Here is a 25,502-nt window from a genome sequence, read left to right on the forward strand (position 1 = left end):
TACGTGTAAGAACTCGAGCTGCCGCGTTTTGAACCAGTTGCAGTTTTTGTAATAGGCCCGCAGGGCAACCACCTAGAAGTGCATTACAGTAATCTAGTCTTGATGTCATGAATGCATGAATTAATTTCTCTGCATCTGAAAGTGACAGTATATGACGTAATTTAGATATATTCTTAAGATGGAAAAATGCAATTTTACAGGTGTTTGCGACATGGCTTTCAAATGAGAGAGTACTGTCGAATACAACGCCAAGATTCTTAGCTGATGACGAGGATTTTATGGAGCATCCGTCAATCGTTAAGCAGTATTCTTGGTTGTTACGCATAGCAGTTTTCGGTCCAGTAAGTAACACTTCTGTTTTGTCCGAGTTTAGTAGTAAAAAATTGTTACTCATCCACATTTTTAAGTCAACTATGCAATCCTTTATTCGATGAAACTGCTGGGTTTCATGAGGCATCGAGGAAATATAAAGTTGAGTATCATCAGCATAACAGTGAAAGCCAATTCCGTGTCGCTTTATTATATCTCCTAGAGGTAGCATGTATAATGCGAAGAGCAGGGGTCCCAAGACTGAGCCCTGTGGTACACCGTACTGGACTTGTGATTTGCGGGACACCTCATTGTTTATTGCTACAAATTGAAAACGGTCGGATAAATAAGACTTAAACCATTTCAATGCTATTCCGTTAATGCCAACGTAATTTTCGAGTCTATGTAGAAGTATGCTGTGGTCAATGGTGCAGCACTGAGGTCTAGCAGCACCAATAACGAAATACAGCCACGGTCAGACGCTAAAAGCAGATCATTTGTAACTCTGATCAAAGCAGTCTCTGTACTGTGACATGCTCGAAATCCAGACTGGAATTCATCATTAATGTCATTCCTTTGGAGGAAGGAGCATAATTGAGTTGAAACTACTTTTTCCAGAACTTTAGATATAAAAGGTAAATTCGATATAGGCCTGTAATTCCCTAGTTCTTTAGGGTCGAGTTTGGTTTTTTTTAAAAGAGGCCTTATAACAGCCACCTTAAATGCTTTAGGCACATGTCCTAATGTCAGAGATGAGTTAATAATACTAAGAAGAGGATCTATAATTTCTGGGAGCATTTCTTTCAGTAGTTTTGTAGGTATAGGGTCTAGCATGCATGTTGATGATTTAGATGATCTAATGATTTTAGACAGTTCATCGTGATCTACTGTAGAAAATAATTGCAATTTCTCCTTAGGGGTGCTGTAGTTAGTTTCTTCAGCGGATTTCACTACAGGTTGCATTGTTATAATTTTTTCTCTTATATCTTGGATTTTACTCGTGAAGAAGTTCATAAATTCATCACTGTTATGCTGATAATCAGAATCTGACGTCGATGACAACTTATTTTTTGTTAATTTAGCCACGGTGTTAAATAAGAACCTAGGGTTGTGATGGTTTTCCTCTATTAGTGTTGAAAAGTAGGCGGATCTAGACGTTTTTATTGCATTCCTGTAATTTCGAGTACTATCCTTCCATGCTATACGAAATACCTCTAAATTCGTTTTCTTAAAGTTGCGCTCCATTTTACGGGATGCCTTTTTTAGAGTCTGAGTGTGTTCATTATACCACGGTGTTGGGCTGCTATTTTTAATTTTCTTTAAACGCAGAGGAGCAACTGTGTCTAATATTTCCGAGAAAGTAGAGTTAAAATTTTCAATAGTAGTGTCAAAATCGTCAACGTTATTACTCATGCTAGATATTTTAGACAATTCAGGCAGATTATCGAGAAACGCATCTTTGGTAGTTGAAGTGATCGTTCTACCATATTTGTAACAAGGAGTTTGATTTGCAGCCGTAGGCCAGTGAAGCAAACATAATATCAGATGATGATCCGAAATATCTTCACTCTGCTGAACGATTTTAACATCGTCCACATTTATACCATAAGAAAGTATTAAATCTAAAGTATGATTACGAAGGTGAGTGGGTCCTGACACATGTTGACTAACGCCCATGGAGTTAAGAGTATCTTTGAAAGCCAGTCCCAAGGCATCTGTATCATTGTCTACATGGATATTAAAGTCACCGACGACAAGGACTCTATCTGTGGCCAGTACTAGTTCTGATAAGAACCCACCAAAATCTTTAATAAAATCTGTGTGGTGCCCTGGAGGCCTATATACAATAGCTAGAATAAATTTTAAAAATGTTTTGTCCTTAGTATTAGGTGTCGATACGTGAAGTACCATGACTTCAAAAGAATTGTATTTAAAATTAGACTTCTGAGAGGTAATAAAAGCATTCTTGTAAAGTGCAGCGACACCTCCCCCTCTACCTTTTAGACGAGGCTCGTGTTTATAGTAATAATCATGGGGAACGGATTCATTTAGAGTAATAAAATCATCTGGCTTTAGCCATGTTTCTGTCAAACAAAGCATGTCTATTTTATGATCGGTTATCAAATCGTTAACAAAAAGTGCTTTATTTGAGAGAGATCTAATATTAAGCAATCCGAGTCGTAACAGCTGATTATCTGTATTTTGTTCATGTTTGATTTGTTTAACGTTTATTAAATTACTTTCAAGAGGTTTACGCAATATCTTATGTTTGCTAATCCGGGGGACAGACACAGTCTCTTATGTTGTTTGTAAGAAGGGATTATTACATGTTGTATATTTTGTGTATTCTGTAACGCGAGACGGCAAGCAGACAGTTGGTTAAGCCATTCTGTCTCCTTCCTGACCTGGGCCCTAGGCAGTCAGACTTTAGCATTATTAAGACTGTCTGCCAAATTTCTAGAGAGGAGGGAAACCCCATCACAGGAGGGATGGAGACCATCTCGTTTCAACAGGTCAGGTCTGCCCTCAAAACTCTTCCAGTTATTTATAAAATCTATATTATTCTGCAGGCACCACTCAGACAGCCAGCCATTTAATGATGATAATCTGCTATAAATCTCATCACCACGGTAAGCAGTAAGGGGGCCAGAGAATATTACAGTGTCTGACAAGAACTGCAGGTCCTTAACGGTAAATGTGGGCTTATCTGTGTAATGTTACATCCCGTCTTCCCGAGTGTGACACAACAGCTGGTCTGGGTCGGGCACGAGCAGATTTGGGAACGTTGACGCAGGTACGAGTTTGACTATCACTCCCTCCAGGAAATAAACGACACCATGGTTCTGGTTACTGATGGATTTATTGCTTTGTCATCCTTTTCTCCGTCATCACATTCACCGTCAGTGAAATCCACCGTCAAACTACAGTATGACAATGTAAAGGATAAACACGTTCACATACAATATAAAGAGGTAAATACAAATACACTCGGGAAATACAAACGTAATACACATACCTCGCTGGCTGCATATAACCAAGAGGGAATGAGTTCACTTGAAAATACCCGATTCAAAACACAAAAATGAAAAACATCTTCCTTAACGTTACTTCTCTGCTCAAACCATGAGTAACTCTTGTAATACACACGCGGAGAATAACTTCTCACCAAAATGTAAACTTCCTTGTTGCACCTTAAAAAATGTCCGTGTGCAACGCAAATGTACTTTAGCTCCTCGTTAACATCAACACTCAATATTCATGAATAGATGAAACAAATAACAAAAAAACATGTTAAAATAACAGAAATAATATGCATGGCAGTTATATGATCATCCAGGTTTACTGTCTTGTTATTTCAAAAAGTTTTAGAAAAATAAATCTCACTGAACTTGTATTAATTATACAGCAGGGGCGTAAAACTGCATACTCCCCCTACTGAAGAAATAAGGAACAGCAGGGGCGTATAACTGCCGGGCGCAAAACTGCATGCTCCAGGTCTGCAGACTCCCCATATAGCAAATAGATGCTGAGAAAACTGAAAAAACCTCTCACACTGAATGAAAGCTGTGCACCTTTTCTGGACGCTAGATATAGTGCCAACATCACAAAACTGTAACCGGTATGTTCGCGGCTGTGTGTGACACGGGACCTGAATGGCAGGTGGCTATGTGTTGCGGTTAATGTTCACATCATGCCAGGTCGCTTAAAATATAACAATGAATGCGAAACGGCTTCGGCGTGTCAGTTGCAGTGTGTGAAGTCCTCTGTAAAAAGCTAACGTTAACTAGCTAAGTAACGTATTAATCGCTAACGTAGCAGATTCATGGAAAAATACATCGGTAATCAGCATTTTTTTAAACAACTAATTTATAAATGAATCAGCATCAACTACATTATAGAGAATCACTTCATTTAAAGTGAATAAAATATCCTTCTTACTGGAGTTCAACAACCACTGATGAACTGAGCCGCATACCTGACTTGAATGTGTTGCGCAATGCGCAGGTGAGATGAACGTGGATAGCAGGCATTGGGACAAACCATTGTGAGAGGCAGGGGGAACTCAACAGTTTCTAAATTTAAAACGCAATTTTTGCTTTTGTATTTTCTACTAATTACACAATTAGATTAGATAAACATAAATATATTTATGACAATAGCGAATTTAATTGATCGAGGGGGGGACAACCCTCGAATAGAGGAGGACATGTCATCTCCGTCCCCCCAGGGATTTACGCCCATGCTGGACAACACTCCTCTGTCCTTCCCAGAAACAACAACCCCCACAGCACATATTCACAGCATTTATTGTTATTTCACGCCGATCTCTCTTCTGCCGAGGGGCCAGGATCCCCCTTGCCTCCACCAATCACCAACTTCTGCCTTATCTCGTTCCTGTAAAACACTTCTGAAACAGCTTTCCAAATACCTCCCCCAACCCCCTAAACAACTGCAACCGAAGATGCCTTTTCTCCCCCACAAACTCACATTCATTTGTTGCAAGCACTTCAATATCAGCACATAGCTTGGGTATCAAATGTATGTATTAAAACACTCACAATATTATGACTTCACCTCTATATAAGACAAAACTAATTAAATGATTAAATGTAATTACGTAACTAATTAAATGATTAAATCCTTCATTGGCCACATAGACCCGAGAGGGTAAACATTATCTTCACGATTCACAAACAAACTTATCAATACCCTTTCAATTGTTCGCGAACTTTAGACACATGGCTCGCAAGCCGTAGCACGTAGCTCTGATTTCAGCGAGTGCACCCATACAGCGTCCAAATAACAAATTTCCACACGGAACAAAAAATAAGTTCCCACCCTTTCCACAAAGTTTTAACAAAAGAAATAAACATGAAATTATTATTTATTATCCATAATATTTATTTCAAACATATGATTTTAAACCTCTCATATATATATTTATATATTACCCCGTGAACCAAATTGAACTGACATATTATTAAGTTGCCTTTGACGGCAGCTACACCATGATTTGTGACATGGTCAATAAGTGTGGCTCTGATTTCATTTGAAACACGTGTGTACCCTACCCTCATTCTACCTCTCCTCCCTCCTCTTACACCTTGGCCTCCTCTTCCTCTTTGCCCTCCTCTTCCTCTTCTTATATTTTCTCATTCCACCATATCATTGCCCTCCAATCTATCCATTTCTTCAATCTCATCTCCTCTTCCTACATCCTAAGCTTTTCTCGCTGTTCCTCCTACATCTTCAGCTCTTCTTCCTACATGTCTTTCTCTTTCTCTATCTTCTCTTTCTCTATCCTTTCTTCCTCTTCTCCCTCTACCCTGGCCACCACCTCTCACTCTTAAACCTCTTCTGTTTCCACTGCTCATGAAATGTGTATTACAAGGACACTTTAGCCTAGGGTGACCACCCGTCCCGCGTAGCGCGTGCGCGCACAGCGTTTGAAGCCCAATTCATGCGTCCCGCAAATTGAGACCGTGTCACGCATAATCAATGCTTGCTCAAAAAAAAGTTGGTCGCTCTATATCCTCGAGCCCCAGGCAGCCAAACGAGCATTACTTGACAGTTCAGCACGCTACTGTTGCCACACCCACCCATCAGTTGAACTGCTGACTAGGTTGTTCCGTTGTTGTTGTCATGACAGCGCGCGCACATGCACACACTAAGAAGGAACTTTTAGATGCGCGCTCCAATTTGAAAAATGGAGAAAGAGACTGAGTCTCAGCCAGGTGCGATTCTAGGTTTTCAATATTAGGGGGGGCTCAGCCTCCAATAAGGATATATATATAGAGAGAAAGCCACACTCTAATCACCACATATTGTATACGTTACTAAAATAAATAATTAAGAAAGAATATGCAGAAAAGCATAAATACAAGTTATTGTTATTCAAATGAATATCACATTAATCGGTCAATGTGCAACATTTATATTTCAAAATGACAACAACAGTCACAAATCCATAAAATAAAATGTCACAATCAACTGTTGAATCATTATTTAGTAAAAATAACTTAATATGTTTCCCTGCCATTCATTCTGTTTTGCACTAGCGCTGTCACTCTCTCTGCATGACTGCGTGTTACTCTATTACATCCACAATATGTTTTCAATTAATGATAAAAATACTGAAGCGTCTGAAAAACGACATAGAGCTTCTGTACACTTTTATTTCCTCAGAACTCAGAACAATGAATAACACTGCCGCACCGGGCTGAACTACAGTAACTCTTATCTGCCCGTCCTCTTTCCAGAGCTGTCAAAACTACCGTCAACTCTCTATAACTATAGCACATCATCTTTAATGACACTTTCTGTGCGCTACAATATCATCTTAATCGTGGAAGTATGCTGTCATTGGTGTTTAGTGCTTTCCTTTTTCTCGAGGTAACGTTTACAAATAGTTAACGAGGGGTGAACGCACATAAAACTTTTAAACAGTGAATGGGAAAGGGTCTTGTATCGCTTCCACATCATATTAAGATGCATTTATAACAAAGAATGGCAAAAATGCAGATGTCATGTTAATGAACACACCTTGTAAAGTTACTCTGCTAATGAAGTTAACTCCAATGTGCTGACGTGTGTGAACTGAAGAATGCGCTAAATAACGCAGCCTAACGCCGTTTTCATAATAAGAGTTTTAAAGGGGGCAATAAAGCGATCTCGAATTCTTGTGCAGATTTCATTACACACAATATTTTAGAGGGGACTGAGCTAGAACTTTAGGGGGGTCTGAGCCATTAATTAAAAAGAGAAGGTGTGGGTAAAAGAAAGACTGGGGAAATTAAATAGCTAAAGTAAATCGTAAGTGGAAGTGCATTTGTCAATTCATTGAATGTTCAAAATATTGTGAATCTTTATTTTAAAAAAATATACATTGGCTGGCCTATTCATGAGCATACATCAGCAATTACACATGTTTAGGGGAAAAGGGCATTATTAATATACCATGTAAGGTGGTATGTGCTAGAAATGGGTAAACCACTATCTGTGAGTCTGTCTGGGGAGTGGGGGCACCGCCGTGCCAGCCAGTGTCCCACATTGTCCCTCAGAAACATACCCCTTGTCCCCCCTTGGGCTTATTAGCAGGTGGTCACCCTACTTTAGCCCAAACCAGTTTTTTGCTGTAATAGAGGGACACACCTTTCCGCTTGCACTAGAGAGTTGTGCTGTACATCAAAAAATGTTATTTGAGTTGCACAACACAGATCTCACTTTAGAATAAATTTAAACACAACACAACTGATAATATGACAACCTGACAAAATACACAATTATGAGGACATATTATAATTACATGCAAGTCCCGCCTATGACAAAAACGTTTTTATAAGGACAGTAGCTATAAAACACACACACATGTCGTAAAAGTGTATTAATGGGACACGCATGAATTAATAGGAAATGATGGCATTGTATATTAAAGGACATTGCTGAACCATGACAAAAACTGAGTAAAGCATTACATTGCATATGACTCTTATCAGACAACTGTCTGTCAAACCTTGTGGTCACAAAGATCTGGTCTGTTAATAATCTTATGAATATCAAATATCAATATCCTGTAAAGGTAGTGGATAGTTTTCTTACTAAGCTCATAAACGTTGAAACAGCCTCCCCAGCCCTGTTTAGGATTCAGACAGACTCCATTCGTTTAAGTCAACAAACTCATCTCATTAACCAAGCATACACATAATTCAATGCCCAAACAATGTTATGCTGCAATAATAAGCTTAATCAGAATCAAACACATAGATTAATGTACATAGAAGTGTGAATGGCCTCTACCCTAATACCTGCTTTTTGTCTCTAAATGTCTCATCTCTGGACTACCATGGATATCTAGGGCCCACACAGCAGTTCCAACCATGCCATATATTTATCTATTCACATCTATAAACACCTGATGCCAACAGACTTACAGTTGTGTTCAAAATTATTCAACCCCCAATGCTGTAAATGGTTTTAGGGAATTTAGTTTACATTTGTAATTGTATTCAGAATGAAATCCTACAAGGACTTCTTAAAGAACCATATGCAACTAAAATGACATCAATTAGTTTTCTAATACAGTAGTAAATGTTTCTTTTGTGAATTCTTCATTGACATAATTATTCAACCCCTTAAAGACTACCACTCTGAAGAACAGAGGTTCAATGAAGTGTTTTCAATCAGGTATTGAAAACACCTGTGGATATCAGGGAGCAGCAATAAAGCCTAATAAGCACCAATTAGGCAGCTTTAAAATGACTGTGATACTCAGCTCCTTCTAGACATTTACTGGTGTGGTTACAAACATGGTGAGGTCAAGAGAATGGTCCAGGAAGACAAGAGAACAGGTGATTACTCTTCACAGGAAGGGCAATGGCTATAAGAAGATTGCAAAGATGTTAAACATACCAAGAGACACCATAGGAAGCATCATTCGCAAATTCAAGGCAAAGGGCACTGTTGAAACGCTACCTGGTCGTGGCAGAAAGAAGATGCTGACTTCGACTGCTGTGCGCTACCTGAAGCGTAGAGTGGAGAAAAGTCCCCGTGTGACTGCTGAGGAACTGAAAAAAGATTTGTCAGATGTGGGTACTGAAGTTTCTGCTCAGACAATACGGCGCACCCTGCGAAATGTAGGCCTCCATGCCAGAACTCCCAGGCGCACCCCCTTGCTGTCCCCAAAGAATAAGAAGAGTCGACTGCAGTATGCCAAAAGTCATGTGGACAAACCACAGAAGTTTTGGGATAGTGTTCTGTGGACTGATGAAACAAAATTAGAACTGTTTGGGCTCATGGATCAACGCTATGTTTGGAGGAGGAAGAACAAGAAAAGAACACCTTGCCTACTGTGAAGCATGGCGGGGGGTCAATCATGCTTTGGGGCTGTTTTGCTTCTGCAGGTACTGGGAAGCTTCAGCGTGTGCAAGGTACCATGAATTCTCTTCAGTACCAGGAGATATTGGATGACAATGTGATGCAGTCCGTCACAAACCTGAGGCTTGGAAGACGTTGGACCTTTCAACAGGACAATGATCCCAAGCATACCTCCAAGTCCACTAGAGCATGGTTGCAGATTAAAGGCTGGAACATTTTGAAGTGGCCATCGCAGTCACCAGACTTAAATCCGATTGAGAACCTCTGGTGGGACTTAAAGAAAGCAGTTGCAGTGCGCAAGCCTAAGAATGTGACTGAACTGGAGGCTTTTGCCCATGATGAATGGGCGAAGATACCCGTAGATCGCTGCAAGACACTTGTGTCAAGCTATGCTTCACGTTTAAAAGCTGTTATAACTGTAAAAGGATGTTGTTCTAAGTACTAAGATCGAATGTCACTTGGGGGTTGAATAAAACTGATAATGATGTGAGCTCAGAAAAGACATTTGTGGGTATTTCATTATAAATGTTATGTTAAATTTGTCTGACCTACACGTGCCTCTTTGATTTAATTGTAAGCAGGATGACTGAATGATCATAATCAATGTCAAACCGACCAAAACAATCAATTTCATTGGGGGTTGAATAATTTTGAACACAACTGTAGCTAAAGTGAATGTAACTGAAAACTTAAAAACACAGAAGTGAAAAAGTTGTGTATTTTAAGGACATAAATGATCTATGAGGACAAATTGTTAAACACAAACATAAAGACATGTAAGACAACAAATGGTTCATCAAACTGAGGCAACACCCTTAGGTCTGCTGAAACTGGTAACACAAGGCTTATCCAGGTACAGTGAGACACTTCGACTGGTGCAATTTAATAACATATATTAAAGTAATATTATATCAAAATAATGATGTTTATGAAATTAATTTTAAATGTTAGTAACTTCCAAACTGATTTTTCTTCTTGGAGTTTAAATCTGTACTAAGCAGGATAAAGGTACATCCAGCAAGCTGAAATCGCAAAATACAATTCTCCAGGACAAAACAAAAGTCCTCTTGTTCTGTTCGCATCCTGATCACACTGACAAAATTGATTTTGTAATAACAATCCAGCTGTCTGTACATTTGACCTCATATAGCAATCCTATAACGCATACAACCTTTCAAAGAGTGTATACAAGGACTTGTTTTTTCTGTGATGTGACTTTATCAACATGCCATTTGTTACATATAGATATGAAAACATAAAACAGTACACCAAGTATGGGAATGCATTGAGTAAACTAAATAATATATTAAAGAACAAAGCATATGATATTTGTAAACAGAAGTTTATAACCTTAATAACACATAAAAAAACACAAAACAAAATGACCAAAACACATTAAGTATTTTGGGCCTGCCTCTTTCTTGTCAAACCCCTATTCCTGACAAAATCTCTAATGTTTTGTAAAGAGCGGTTTGACAAAGCTGGGTGCTCAGAACTCTTGCACTGCTGGCAATCAATTTTAGTGGCAAGTTTTCCCTGTTTGATGTAGCTTTTAAAATGTCTCATCACTGCTGCGATTTCGGTCGGAGACCATGGCTGCTTTTGTTTCCTTCTGGCATCCTTTTCAGCAGGATTTTCAAGTACTACTACAAAAAAAGAAAAACAGATTCCTATAGTAAACACCATGATGACTCGATCTCATCTCCTTAGTCTCCCAATGGGCTAATAGTCATCTTTATTCTAGCCTTGTATGAATCATTGCTAGTCTCTACTGAAGTGTCGAGCGGCTGTTTTGGCCTGCTTATAATTATTAGGAAAGCAGATAAGAAGGTAGTTTATACCATTCTTGTAAGATTTTGCTTTCCAATCTTGATGTTACATTTCAATGCATAATGTCAAATTGCAAATGAACACAATGAAATGAAAAGTCTGACACTTGGTTTAAAATATTAGTAATATTGGAGATGGATCTTCTAAAGCAGTCTCAACATCTATGAAAGGAATAATACAATACTGTCACATACAGTAGGCACTGCTTGGTCTACATGAAATGAATCAAACCTTGCTGAACATGCTAGTTAAATGGATGTTAACAAATGTTCTGTTGACATTCCGTTTAAAATAGAATGTTTTTAATTATTTGTAATATTCTAATTTTCTTATCTGTAAGCCATAATCATCAAAACTTCCAAGATTTAACGGCTTGAAATATTTCACTCTATGTTAAATGAACCTATATAATATATGGGTTTTCTCTTTATGAAATTTGTGACAAAAATATTGACCTTTTTCATGATATTCTATTTTTTTAGATACATCTGTATATATACTAGTCAACGTTTGAAGTGGATCAAAACCTTTTATCAAAGTTGTTCTAAATTCAAAATGTGTTTCTTTAACAATTCGTGCATAACATGAAAGTCCGTTATAAGTCTATGTTGTCATTTAAGAAATGTCATCCTTAATGGCTTTTGATGGTCACCAGACATGATTGTTTGTGACTAGGTTCCAATTGACCTGTCACAGGTGTCCAAAATTGGGAACTGGTTATCATTTAAGGCTTTTGCTTCATTTGTTGTTTTTTATTCATGACTTGTTTCAGGCATTTGTTAAACCATGCAATTCATGCTTGGTTTACAGTACAGAGATTATTCATCTGCTGACACTTAAATGTGTGACAAGTCAATTCACACCATGTGAAAAAAAAATCATATCCGGGCATCATTAAAAGTGATGAGGAATGAAATCCCATTGATGACAACATTGATTATACCTAAGTGTTTATACATGACTTTTGAACAATACCTGTTCTTGTCTTAGGACAATTTTGATTAACTTTTTTGATCCACTTCAAATGATGACTAGTGTATATATACATATATAAAGAGTTTGGTTCCAAAATGTTATAACTTTTTGAAAAATCAAGTTTTTTAATTTAAGTTTGATTTATATTACTTGAAATGCAGTTTGTTTATTTCGAATGAAGCCTTAATAACTCAAGAAATACAGCTAACTAACACATTAAAAACGTGTTAACATAAATTAACATGAATTTTGAAAAGATTTAAAAACAGAGTTATCTCATTTTGGAACCAAACTCTTTCTATATACAGTATATATATATAGCATAAATATATAACATAACATAAATAGCTTGTGATGCATCTTATGAATAACTTGACTTTCATGATTTGCCAATTGTATGTTTATGCACTTTTACCAATTTCACTTCGTGTCAGTGGATCTGTCTCCCCAGCATCACTGTCACCACTTGAATATCAGTTAAGTGTATGTTTTCTAAAAAAAAAAAAAATGAACACAGAATGACAATTCTGAAATCTGATAAGTATTGTTTCGGTAAAGATATACAGTCTGTGTGAAACTTGGTCTAGGAACACTAAAATATATTGTAAACCATACACTAATGTAAAATCTAATTTGTAACAACTTCAATTGACTTACCTTCAATCTCAATCTCTTCTAGTGTTTTGCCTTGAAGACTTGCAAGAGAACCTTTCTCCATGGCAAGCAGAAGCTTAGATATTTTGGCCAGCTGGGTTGTAGTCTCTGGAAGTCTGTAATATTCTCTGTGGACACGAATATCATGGCCTAAGAAGTCCGCGACTTGATCCAACTCATGGTTTTTGAGGTTAAGGACCTGCGACAATGTTGCAATATGGTTGCGTAATTGTGTTGACCGAAGGAGTTCCGGATTTTTAGCAACACACTGATCTGACAGTCTTGTCCACGATACGGAGTCAAACACTTTGGTCTTGCAAAAAGAAATGCATTGTCATTAGGAACTCCACACTCTTGTCTTCTGCTGATGAGGAGTCTTAAAGCTTCCACCACGTCTGGGCATAGCAGCACTGCTACCTTACGCCCTTTTTTACCCCTAATTTCCACTCGACTAAAATGGGCACAAAGTTTCTGCTCAAATTTTGTGAGCCCAACCGCGACATCTTTGTGAAGAGGAGTTGTGTCCCTCTCTAGGAAACTTTTAAGCTGCATCCTTGCAACTTCTCCTCCACACCTTCGATTGAAGATTATAATTTTCGCAACAGTCGATCTGCACAGTTCTCCTTATACTTGAGGTGATGTGGTCTTCTTCAAGTTCCCAGAAGCTAATTCACTGACTGTTTCAAGATGTTGATGAAGACGCTGAACATCTTCAGTAAACGGCAGGGTGGATGGTTTATTGAAATGTCCTTCGTGTAAAGTGGTCAAAAGCTCCATGAGACACCAGTTCCGGTCACTCAGAATTACACAACTCTTTGAAAGTCTGGGTTGACTTAATCCTTGCATCAACTTCGGCCATTAACGCTCTGCAGTGTATGATGTCACATATCTTGTTCAAAGAGTGACCCAGTTTAATAGCAAGGCTTGGAGTGCGATAAGTGTGTTTTGCTGCATCATACCCAGATACTGTTTTGACAGCCTGTATAACCATTCCATAATTTTCAGGCTTAACAGCATCCTCAATCGTATGCAATGAAGATTGCTTTTGCATGATCAAAAGAAGTCTTCCAACCTCTCTGAGGTTCTGTCTAATGTAATCATATTTACACCGATCTTGACCATGTTTATTTAAAAATGACTGTGCCAGCTGTAGGATAGAGAAATCACTTCTCACTGCAGCAGAGATGTCATCATCTTTCATTGGTGTTAGGAGTTTCCAAACATCCTGTGACATCTGCTGATAGAGAACTGAATCAGACATTGTTGCTAAACCCAGTACCCCATTTCTTCCTGGTTGTTCCTGATCAGCTGGCTTAGAAAGACAGTTTACATGTCTCTCCATAGATCTCTGCGTAGGGACATTGCATGGCAATATACACAACTCACATAATCAGTTGGATTGTAATTTTTCTTCGGAATACGTTTGATTTTTAATTGGCCAGATCCACCAGCTAAAACACTTGCATTGTGTTCATAATTTCCCTTATTTCTTAGGTTCTCCAGTAATTTCTTACGTTGCTTGGAATGTTTTGGCAAGGCCAAAGCCCTAGCAACTTCCGCATTTGTTTTTTCGTGAACTTTCATGTGTCTTGTGAATTTTGATTGGGGTTTTTCATAAATAAAACAGAAATTCTTATGAACTGAAGTCGATATGTCTGTGGACGGTACAGATGGACCTTTCTCACATTCTTTAGTATCCTCAGCCACTTCCACAAATTCCGTAGTATCCTCAGCCACTTCCTCAAATTCCGTAGTATCCTCAGCCCCTTTAACTACAATTTTTTCTTGGCTGTCTATGATGGAGATTGGTTTAGCATGTGGTTTAGTTGGATCTAAAGAGAACCTTTCAGATTCTGAATCATGTGAAAAATCACTGGGAATATAGTCCTCATCCGAGTTATCACTAAATAATTCATCAGAATTCTGTAATAGGAAAAATATATATAAAGAATATATCAAATATAGACATTTTCAAAATGATAAATATACTTGTTTAATTATAAGTGAACTATTCTATAACATTCTTTATAATATATAATATAATTTAATAGAATACACTTACTGATTTGACTGAGTCGTGGTTTGGGCGATACAGTCTGGTTGTAGCAGGATTTATGCCAGAAACATGAACAGACTAGACACAATAATAAATATAAGGTTGGTTACTGAGATTTGCTCTAAATTAGATGGTTTCTACCAAACTTCAGAATTTTTTTTTGAATTTAAGAAATGATTAAATACTGGTTACACATTGGCATACACATTGCAGTATCATTTACGAGTGAAAACATATTTCTTACACTTCACACCAATCCACTTAAAAGTAGAATAGGGCCCAGTACAGCGGGCACATTTATCCAAACTTGATACAACTGAAGAAATTATGTCATGTTTGCAAATCTGCAACAACAAAAATATATGTATATATATAAATTATGAAAAAATAAAAACAAATGAATCTTATCATTCCATCTAAAATAGATGTTAGGTGTTTAACTACAGGGTTGGGATTAAAATCAAATAAATATAATACTATCAAGATAAAAATATATGTATAAAATGTTTGTATTACCAGCGGTGAAATTGGGATTTGTTATGTGGTGGGGCTCTGTGGTGGATTTTAAAGGGGTGAGTATACAATGTATGCAAATGTAAACAATATGAATCGACCAGTAAATAGTAATGGCAGAGTCTGACTTCACCCTACACCCCACAGCACGACGTAAACAGTAAATATGAGGACACTCAACAACAACCCAAAGCCCAATCTGACTGTAGTAACAGAAACATGGATCTTCACCCAACCCCCCACAACACGACATAAACAGTAAATATGAGGACACACAACAACAACCCAAGGCCCAATCTGACTGTAGTAACAGAAACATGGATCTTCACCCCACCCCCCACAACACGACATAACAGTAAATATGAGGACACTCAACAACAACCCACAGCCCAATCTGACTGTAGTAACAGAAACATGGATCTTCACCCCACCCCCCACAACACGACATAATCAGTAAATATGAGGACACTCAACAACAACCCAAAGCCCAATCTGACTGAGGAAACAGAAACATGGATCTTCACCCCACCCCCCACAACACGACATAAACAGTAAATATGAGGAAACACAACAACAACCCAAAGCCCAATCTGACTGTAGTAACTGAAACATGGATCTTCCCCCCACAACACGACATAAACAGTAAATATGAGGACACACAACAACAACCCAAAGCCCAATCTGACTGTAGTAACAGAAACATGGATCTTCACCCCACCCCACCCCCCACAACAAGACATAAACAGTAAATATGAGGACACTCAACAACAACCCAAACCCCAATCTGACTGTAGTAACTGAAACATGGATCTTCACCCCACCCCCCACAACACGACATAAACAGTAAATACGAGGACACTCAACAACAACCCAAACCCCAATCTGACTGTAGTAACTGAAACATGGATCTTCACCCCACCCCCCACAACACGACATAAACAGTAAATATGAGGACACTCAACAACAACCCACAGCCCAATCTGACTGTAGTAACTGAAACAGGGATCTTCACCCCACCCCCCACAACACGACATAAACAGTAAATATGAGGACACTCAACAACAACCCAAACCCCAATCTGACTGTAGTAACTGAAACATGGATCTTCACCCCACCCCCCACAACACGACATAAACAGCAAATATGAGGACACACAACAACAACCCAAACCCCAATCTGACTGTAGTAACTGAAACATGGATCTTCACCCCACCCCCCACAACACGACATAAACAGCAAATATGAGGACACACAACAACAACCCAAAGCCCAATCTGACTGTAGTAACTGAAAAATGGATCTTCACCCCACCCCCCACAACATGACATAAACAGTAAATATGAGGTCATACAAGACAACCCATATAGAAACCATAAGACAGAGCATTCATTCACTTCACAAAAACTTACCGTCTGTGTTTTACTCCCATCTCCACAGACGAGTGAGGCAGGTTCAACAGTCTCTGAAGTTACCTGTGTAGATTAAAAATAAAGTATAAGGACATTAGGTTCTCAATGAGACTGACCAACTGTTTTAACAGAAACCTTTGTGAATGAACAAGTACAAATGGATAAAACCATAAGACAGAGCATTCATTCACTTCACAAAAACTTACCGTCTGTGTTTTACTCCCATCTCCACAGACGAGTGAGGCAGGTTCAACAGTCTCTGAAGTTACCTGTGTAGTATTAGCATATTCATTTCTCTACATAATTGAAGCTTTGTTTGAATAATTAGCAAAATAAAAATTAAGAAATATGTATCTGTTAAAATTATCTTTAAATACTTGGTGTCTCCATGGCCATTCAGAACCCCCATAGTTATAACGTATTTCCTCCCCAAGACTAATGTCCTTTATAGCAAATAAACACAGATGGGGCTTTTTGTCCACGGTTATTATTTTCATTTTGCTGTTGGGGTTCAGGTGGTCATCATTAACAAGACGCCCTAAAGAGTCATCTTCCTTCTCAGAATCAACCCTGAAACAGCAAAAACAGAATGGTACTGTACCTTAGGGTGTAATAGAGCAATAACCATGTGAAGCAGTGGTAGGGGTGGGCGATCTAGAAAAAAAATTCAAATCACGATTTTTTCCAGATAGATCACGATTCACGATTTTATCGCGGTTCTTCTTCAAGTTGGTTTTAAGACTATTTTGCAAATTAAAGGGGCTTCAATACAGCCAAACTAAGTCCCCATATAAAAATATACTATTTACCATTTATATTTTGAAGAATATTTTAATCAAGTTAATATTTAATGCAAGTGCAAGACCATAAATCAGCTGTTAGCAAAAAACTTTACATTTTGTATTTTGTTTTTCATCTTGTTGCGGAACTCGGAGTAAAGCTGTGGAATGGGCGTGGAGGATAAATATTTTTGGCAGGGTATTTCTTAACGTGGATCTACGACTTTGAGCAGTTTTTTAAAGCCCTCATTTTCCACAGTCTTTATGGGAATCATGTCTTTGGCCAGGTAAAATGCGACCGCGTCAGTGACATCTTTCCAGCGCTTGTTCATTCTGTCATACGGATACGGAGTTCCTTTCTCAAATGGTTCTTTCGCTAAAGTCGTTGTTTAAGCCCTTTAGTTTCCGTATGCTTGGTTGTACCTGATTTACTCGCGTGGGATCCCTTTATAATTTGACTGTCGGCATACTCTTTCAGTCCCTTTTATTTTGAGGTGGTTAAAAAGGTTCGTTGTGTTGCCTTACGACGCTCGAATCGTATCATTGCCACATTTGCAAATAACTGTTGTTTGGGCCGTGTCAGTTGGGGAAAACCCAAACCATTTCAATATTACTGATGTAGAATTTTTTTAGGGACCAAGTCCTCCGTGTTTCCCTCCATCTTCACTTCACTTAATCTTACTGAATTCACAAGCAACTTATACGAGCTTGTTAACATGGCGCAATCTATCGCAAGTATGTTGACGAATTCTATAGAACACTACTATATAGGTATTTAACGATTTTCCCGAAAAAGTGGATCGTGCAGTCATTTTAATCGTTCGCGATCTAATATCGTCATATCGCACACCCCTAAGCAGTGGGTCACAGTGCATTTTATAACAGCTAAGGGTGTCATTAAACCATGTAGCTGTTATAAAATGCACTTGTATCCCACTTTCTTCATGAGGCTTACTGCCTTTATAAAACTGTTGTTTCATATGCGTAGCAAGGTTTCATAAAATAAAGCAAATTAAGTGATATTTAGGGTGTGTAATGCAGTCAGCAGTTATATATCGGGGTATTTCATAAGGGCTTCGAACTCGGCTCAACCAATCAGGACCGGAACTTCATAGTAACAAATTAAGTACATAGAAGTTACTAGTTTCTGATTGACTTGCATCTTTGTTCATTTGCAATATTTACATTATAAGTCGAATAAAGCCATATACATACCATAATTGTTTTCCATTAAAACGGAACTCAAATAAAAACACTTCGAGTGCATTGTCATAAAGTTTATGTCTTCTTTCATTTTCTTCTTTATTTATGACCTCTCCTCGATATTCAATAAGAAAATCGCCTTTATTAAAGTGAAAGAGGTAAACACTCCCCGACCTAACAGAGAATAAGTCATATTAGAGAAAAGTTCCAAAAAAGGTGTTGGAGATCCCTGACTGAAACATACATATTAGTTACTTACCTTTGAATGAATTAATGTATTTTGCAACAAATCCACCCTTATCTTTACAGATTGATGCATAATAGACAGCCTCGTCTTTTGTTTTTTTTTAGCTCTCTTGGGCCTTTCTCCTGACATTTTCTGTAAAGGTCCAGAAAAAACAGCAAATCGTTTTTTTGTGATTTACTGTTTTCTACATAAATCATCCTACGTAATGTATGAAACATTCTGTTAAAACATACTCAATACTTCAATACTGAACTGAGTAATACTGAACATAATGATTTGACAGTCATCGTTACGTATGATTATTAAGCTGAAATATCTGCAGAAACCTTAAAAAACATCAATCATAACTCATAGAGATCTGTAATGTGGTCTAAGTAAAATGACAACATTTCAGTCACAGTTACAAAATCTTTCTACAATGTTGCATAAAGAACTGTTACAGTTGTATGCAGATTAGATTGATCTTCATGTCAGTAACAGCTGATAAAATAAAAATAAATAAATGAAAATAAAAATTAACTGAAAAATGAACTGAAGCCAATTGTACAAATTAATGAGTTCTCCATACAAATGCACAAAAGGCACTGGACATTACTGGGCATTTCAGTAAAGCCATTTTCATACAGAGATCCCCGAAAATATGAGGAAGGTGTCCCGGGATCACGGGATCGGTTGATTTTGGTTTACAATGCCAGTGACCTGCAATTAAAAGGCAATTATTTTGTTTTACTTGATTTCGTTTAGAAAAAAACAAGCATGCTCAGGTAGGCTCGAATCAGTCTGTTAACCAAAAAATGGCTCTTCCGCGTCGTGTACATCAAGAGACGTACTTTTAAAGATTGCTAAACGTTCAAGTTAATTGAAGTGCTCTAGCATTGTAATTTTGTGTTGATCAATGAAGTCATTTATTGATTACAGCCCCTTTAAGCTGGCTGTAATCAAGCCTCTCATCAAAAGACCAAACTTAGACCCCAATGAACTTGTAAGCTATAGACCAATTTCAAATCTACCGTACTTGTCTAAAATACTAGAAAAATAAGTGTCAACTCAACTGTGTACCTTCCTACAAAATAATGACATGAACGAAAAGTTTCAGTCTGGCTTTTGACCGCATCACAGCACTGAAACTGCGCTCGTTAGAATTACAAATGACCTCCTTATTGCTTCAGATGAAGGTAACATCTCACTCTTAGTCCTGCTTGACCTTAGTGCTGCTTTCAATACTGTAGACCATAAAATACTACTAGATCGTTTACACAGTTATATCGGTATTCAGGGACAGGCACTGCAATGGTTCAGATCCTACTTAACAGACCGATATCAATACGTCCATTTAAATGGGAAATCTTCAAATCTTACGCAAGTAAATTATGGATTACCTCAGGGATCGGTTTTAGGACCCTTGCTTTTCTCCATATACATGCTGCCCCTCGGCAACATTATTAGAAAACATGGAATTAGCTTCCACTGTTATGCAGATGATACTCAGCTATATATCTCATCAAGACCAGATGATTCCTTTAAGCTATCCAAACTGGCAGAGTGCATCGAGGACATAAAACATTGGATGACTAGTAATTTCCTCCTTTTAAACTCTAGCAAAACAGAAATATTACTTATAGCACCAAAATCAAGTAAACAGAATATCTCCGATTACAGCCTGCAAATTGAAAGCTGCACTGTTATTCCAACAAATACAGTTAAAGACCTAGGCGTTATATTAGACGGCAACCTGTCATTTAAAAATCACATCTCAAATATCACAAAAACAGCCTTCTTCCACCTTAGAAATGTTGCCAAATTACGAAATAGTTTATGTGTTGCAGACGCAGAAAAGCTTATTCATGCATTTGTGACCTCACGGCTTGACTATTGTAATGCTTTACTTAGTGGTTGTCCTGTATGATCGATAAACAAACTACAGTTAGTTCAGAATGCAGCTGGCAGAGTTCTTACTAGGTCAAGAAAATACGATCACGCAACCCCAGTTTTATCATCGCTTCACTGGCTACCCATTAAGTATCGTATTGATTTTAAAATTATTTTAATTACTTACAAAGCCCTGAACGGTTTAGCACCTACTTACTTAACAGAGCTTTTATCACGTTACAACCCAACACGCTCTCTAAGATCTCAAAACTTAGGACAACACCTAGAATAACAAAATCCACCAAAGGGGGTCAAGCTTTCTCATACGTAGCACCTAAACTCTGGAATAGCCTTCCTGATACTATTCGAGGGTCAGACACACTCTCCCAATTTAAATCTAGATTAAAGACACATCTTTTCAGCCAAGCCTTCACTTAATGCATAGTTAATGAACAGCAGCTACGCTAATTATTCTCTTTATTCTCTTTCCGCCTCTGCCTCGGGATGCCCATCCCGAGGTAGGAAGAAGTTTCACCGTGACCAGACGACTGACAGATGCCCATCCCCAATTTGAGATTAAGCCAGCTACATCTGCAGACTGACTGACCATCCCAGCTCCATCTAAGGCAATTCCACCACCAGCCAAGAGAAATATGACCATCGGACCATCCCAGCTCAGACCACTACATCCCCAACCAAGAGCAAAGACGGACTATTTGTCTTATTAATGCTGAAGTTACAATATCTGGTATTAAATGCTAAACTTAAATCACATGTCAGCAGTTTGAGTGCAGCTATGACACGTCAGAGGGGATCAACCCCTCCCGGTTGAGCCTGGTTTCTCCCGAGGTTTTTTTCTCCATTAATCAATCATTGGAGTTTGGGTTCCTCGCCACAGCAGGGCAGTGTTGGCCTGCTCACCGGGAGACTGCATTCATTCATTTATTTATTTATTTAGAAATTAGATATTATTCATTAGAATGATCTCACTCGTTGTATAAACACCATGCACTGTGCTGTGTTTAAACTTTTCTGTTTTACCTGTTTGCCCCTGTAAAGCTGCTTTGAAACAATACACATTGTGAAAAGCGCTATATAAATAAACTTGAATTGAATTTAAAACTTGCTGCATATAGAAGCGACATAGCCTATTCTCTCTCAATTTCAGTGAACATGCTCGGCACACATACAAACTCCGAATACTACAGCGGATATTTCGGACTGCTGAGCGAATCACTGGTAGACTACTGTTATCACTGCAAGAACTTTACTCATCCAGAGTGAGCGAGTAAAATGGCTCGCAAGATCTCGCTGGACCCCTCACACCATCTCTTTGAACTGCTGCCGTCTGGTCAGCGCTACAGAGCACTGAGCACCAAAACAGCCAAACATAGGACAAGTTTCTTTCCTCAGGCCATCTACCCCATGAACAGTTGAACAGTTAAATGTTCTCCCCACTGTGCAATAAATATGTGCAATACTAAACTACTCACTCACACTTATATTTATTTATTATACATATGTTACTGATTTAATATATAATATAGCTATCCCATTACCTTACACAATTTTTATAGCACCTATAACTTGTATATATGGCACATGCATAAAATATAGCATCCGGTTCTCTTTTGACATATATTGTTTTTTTCATATGTGTATTGTCTATTACATATTCATTTTTTATTATTTTGTTACCTGTGTCTTGTCACTTTATGTGAGCTGTTTAGTGTAAATGTATTATACAACTACAGTATTTCTATGTGGAGCATTGTGGACAGACTTATCCCACATGATAATCTTGCAATATAGTCTACTTACGCTGCTGCCACTAAAGACTACGCTTACTATTGTTAATGTATATAACAGGTATGATATAGTTTTGGCATGGCAGAGAGTTAGACAGTAAACAGAACAGTGTAGCGATAGCAGCAGAGATCATTCAGGAATGGGATAAATCGAGATGACTGTATAAATTACGTTTTATTTTGAATTATGAATGACATAGAAATTCAAAATGCTGATGATTTCCTTCACATTAATTTTGCAATCGGTATACTGGTAGTACACCGACAGTTGCAAAAAATCGGAATTCAGCCCTTTGGAACATAAACACAATAAAACGGCTGGCAGCAGACCAAATCAGTCCCGACTCCCTAGTCACCGGAATTTTCCACTCAAGTCCGTGCACGCTGTTATAAAGTCATACACGTTTAAATACAGCAGATATGTAACAATACGGACAATGTATATGAACACAAGCGATCATTACATAGTATAAAGAAGAGGCCATTTTTCTTTATTAGTATAACACAGATTTTAGGCCGCCAGTAGTCGCCATGTTAGCTCCTGCGTCTTAGTGCGGTGCAAAACGTGATTGGCTGAAGTTAGAACGTGGCCTATTGGACAACAAAAGCAGAAGTTAACCGATTGGCTTGCGTAGATAGTGGGCGGAGTCCACCTATTTGTGGATTGTGCGCACGATTTGACGTTAGAAATGTTTCAAAATCCACAAATGCACAGAGAGCAATTCACAAATGCGCGCACTGATCCACAAATGCGTGCAGCGATTCACAAATGCACAGAAAGCGATCCACAAATGCGCAGAAAGCGATCCACAAATGCGCAGAAAGCGATCCACAAATGTGAAGATGGCGATCCACAAATACATATAATTAAATAAATCTTTTTTATTTGCAAATCTCATTGTATTTATTTGTGAATTCCATTTATTTTTGTGGAACATCTAACATGTATTTATGGTTCGCTTTTTGTGCATATGTGGATTTAAAAAATGTTTGTAAAAATTGTCTATATTTACTTGCGAATCGTAGTTTATTTATACATGTAGCACCCGTACACTTACTTTGATTGTTACTTAAGTGAGAATGATGGGTGCTTGGGTTCGGGGTAGTTCAGGTGGATACCAGGAAGGTGCACCTTTAAAGTTTCTAATCAATTGTGAAATCTTAGGAAAATAAAGTATGTAAAAATAATGAGACCCAGAGATAGCTGTTTGTTTAGCAAAAAATATAGGGCAATACCCTGGTTTATTTAAACCACCGAATTTGCAAAAAAGAATATAAAAGCTTTCCCCAAATCAAAATATCAAACAATATACAAAATAAATAACAAAAAATTCCCCTCCCTTATCTATTTACTAACAATTGAGAATACACAGAGAACTTTACATTAAGCAAAAACGTCGCCACGTATACTGAAACAAACCCTAGCATATGCAGTGGTGGGCCCACTCACACATACGCATTCACACACGATTCAGTTCACTCACGGTACTGCTTTCAACGGAGAGAAAAAAACACGGTGCAGGCCTGTGTTGGTCTTGCAAAACATTGAGTTCGCAGAACAAAAACTTGCAACACATTAAGAGCGTGGAAATACTTGGTACGGATGATCACGGGCAGTGTGATTCATCGACAGGTCGGCCAGCGTAACCTCACTGCGGCTAGCTATCGCGGCTACCTTCGATCACGCGTCCGGTCCTTTTCTCCCGCTCCGTCAGACGGGTCTCCGGCTTCGTTTCTCACTCAGTCGCTCAATAACACAGAGTCCGCGATCCTCTTTTCTGAACACCCCGCTCAGTTTCCTCCGCTTTACTCCTCTTTCTGGCGTTATCTATCTCTCAAACGCACCAGCACCATTGCTTCACACCTGTCCCCGCCAGAAGGAAAAGAAAAAACCAACACCACGCCCTCCCCGCACTCACTTCGGATCACGTGTATCCGTTGTCCTACAGACATCCACACACTATTATCTATACAGTATTAATACCCAAATGAACAATTAAATAGTAACATGAAATAAAATCACAAATATTGATCTCCTTTTAATTACGTAAAATGAATTGAATATTTCCCTCTCTAGAAATCAATGTCTCCAATTATTTTAAATAAACGTTTAATTTTTTTAATAGTCAGGTGACTCATTTTTTAGTTAGAGATTAATCATAATCTACCGCGTTTTCATTACACTATAAAACCCAAGTTTACCACTGGGCTACATACAGAATAATGAAACAATTCTGATCCCATAGTTAACTGTTTTGAGAGCTGTTACCTGAGTTTAGAGAAATGTACCAAATCGATTGAGAAAAACTGTGATATACTGTATACTTTCATTGTATAAAGAAAATTACGTGAGCATTCTTCAAATCATTTTCTATCTTTTACAGAAAAGAAAGAGAGTAAGTAAATGACACTATTTCTTTCATTAAAAAGACAAAAAACTAGACGTGTGACCTGACTGGATGTTTGTGACAGTCGTGTTTCACTCTCTGTCTTGTTGTCCAACAGCATGCATCTCTGCTGTTCGGATCTGTTCCACCTGTCCACTGGGACAGCTTTACCTACCATTGCTCCGCCCACTTCTCTTCCTGTCCTTTGATTGGTTTGAAGTGAGCTGTCTGACTGCAAAGGGGGAAAAACTTGGTTTTCATCCAACAAAGTGTCATTGGGGACACGCATGGCCTGCTGGAGGCAGGGAGTGGGGCTCTAATAGGGCCCGCAGCAGCACCTGGGGATTTTGGAGAGAGGGTTGGAGGAGGAATGCAGAATGCCGTGGTAACCAGAAGGACTGTTTTCATCTTTTTTCCTTTTACCTTACTTTGAAAAGGCAAGGTGTGCAGGTCTGCAATCTGTCATGTATGTTTGTCATTAGTTGCTGGGTGACAGTCTGGTTTTAGACGGACAGCGACAGATGATAGATAGATAGATAGATAGATAGATAGATAGATAGATAGATAGATGGATGGATGGATGGATGGA

General features: G+C 38.3%; 1 protein-coding gene across 7 annotated transcripts; it reads right to left on the reverse strand.

The window, feature by feature from the left end:
- Positions 1-7,149: 7,149 nt before the first annotated feature.
- On the reverse strand, positions 7,150-24,389 carry LOC130417806 (uncharacterized). Of its 7 annotated transcripts, none has more exons than XM_056743608.1 (11): positions 24,011-24,389; positions 18,862-18,981; positions 18,615-18,776; positions 17,222-17,274; positions 16,827-16,889; positions 16,621-16,683; positions 14,705-14,776; positions 12,646-14,565; positions 12,404-12,480; positions 9,148-10,829; positions 7,150-9,069 (listed from the first exon to the last, which is right to left on the reverse strand). In XM_056743608.1, exons 3-8 carry the CDS (start codon positions 18,691-18,693, stop codon positions 13,969-13,971), a joined length of 927 nt encoding a protein of 308 aa, XP_056599586.1. In that variant the 5' UTR covers positions 18,694-18,776; positions 18,862-18,981; positions 24,011-24,389; the 3' UTR covers positions 7,150-9,069; positions 9,148-10,829; positions 12,404-12,480; positions 12,646-13,968. The 7 variants fall into 7 exon arrangements, 6 of the variants coding, with proteins under 6 accessions (XP_056599586.1, XP_056599584.1, XP_056599587.1 ...); XM_056743606.1 differs by having other exon boundaries at positions 7,150-8,686; positions 8,782-10,829; XR_008906223.1 differs by lacking the exon at positions 17,222-17,274 and adding an exon at positions 14,943-15,042 and having other exon boundaries at positions 7,150-10,829; positions 16,827-17,190.
- Positions 24,390-25,502: the final 1,113 nt, after the last annotated feature.

Source organism: Triplophysa dalaica, chromosome 3 (assembly GCF_015846415.1).
Source record: "Triplophysa dalaica isolate WHDGS20190420 chromosome 3, ASM1584641v1, whole genome shotgun sequence".
Classification (NCBI taxonomy): Eukaryota; Metazoa; Chordata; class Actinopteri; order Cypriniformes; family Nemacheilidae; genus Triplophysa; species Triplophysa dalaica.

What these genes read in the sequence shown, in the direction of transcription:
- LOC130417806 (XM_056743609.1), bottom strand. Translation starts at nt 18,693, where the DNA reads ATGAAAGAAGACATAAACTTTATGACAATGCACTCGAAGTGTTTTTAT. An exon ending in TTTAATGGAAAACAATTATG is followed by an intron (nt 17,275 to 18,614) that starts GTATGTATATGG and finishes TTTTTTTTCTAG; the next exon opens with ATCGCCCACCCCTACCACTG. An exon ending in ACCACGACTCAGTCAAATCA is followed by an intron (nt 14,566 to 14,704) that starts GTAAGTGTATTC and finishes TTCCTATTACAG; the next exon opens with AATTCTGATGAATTATTTAG.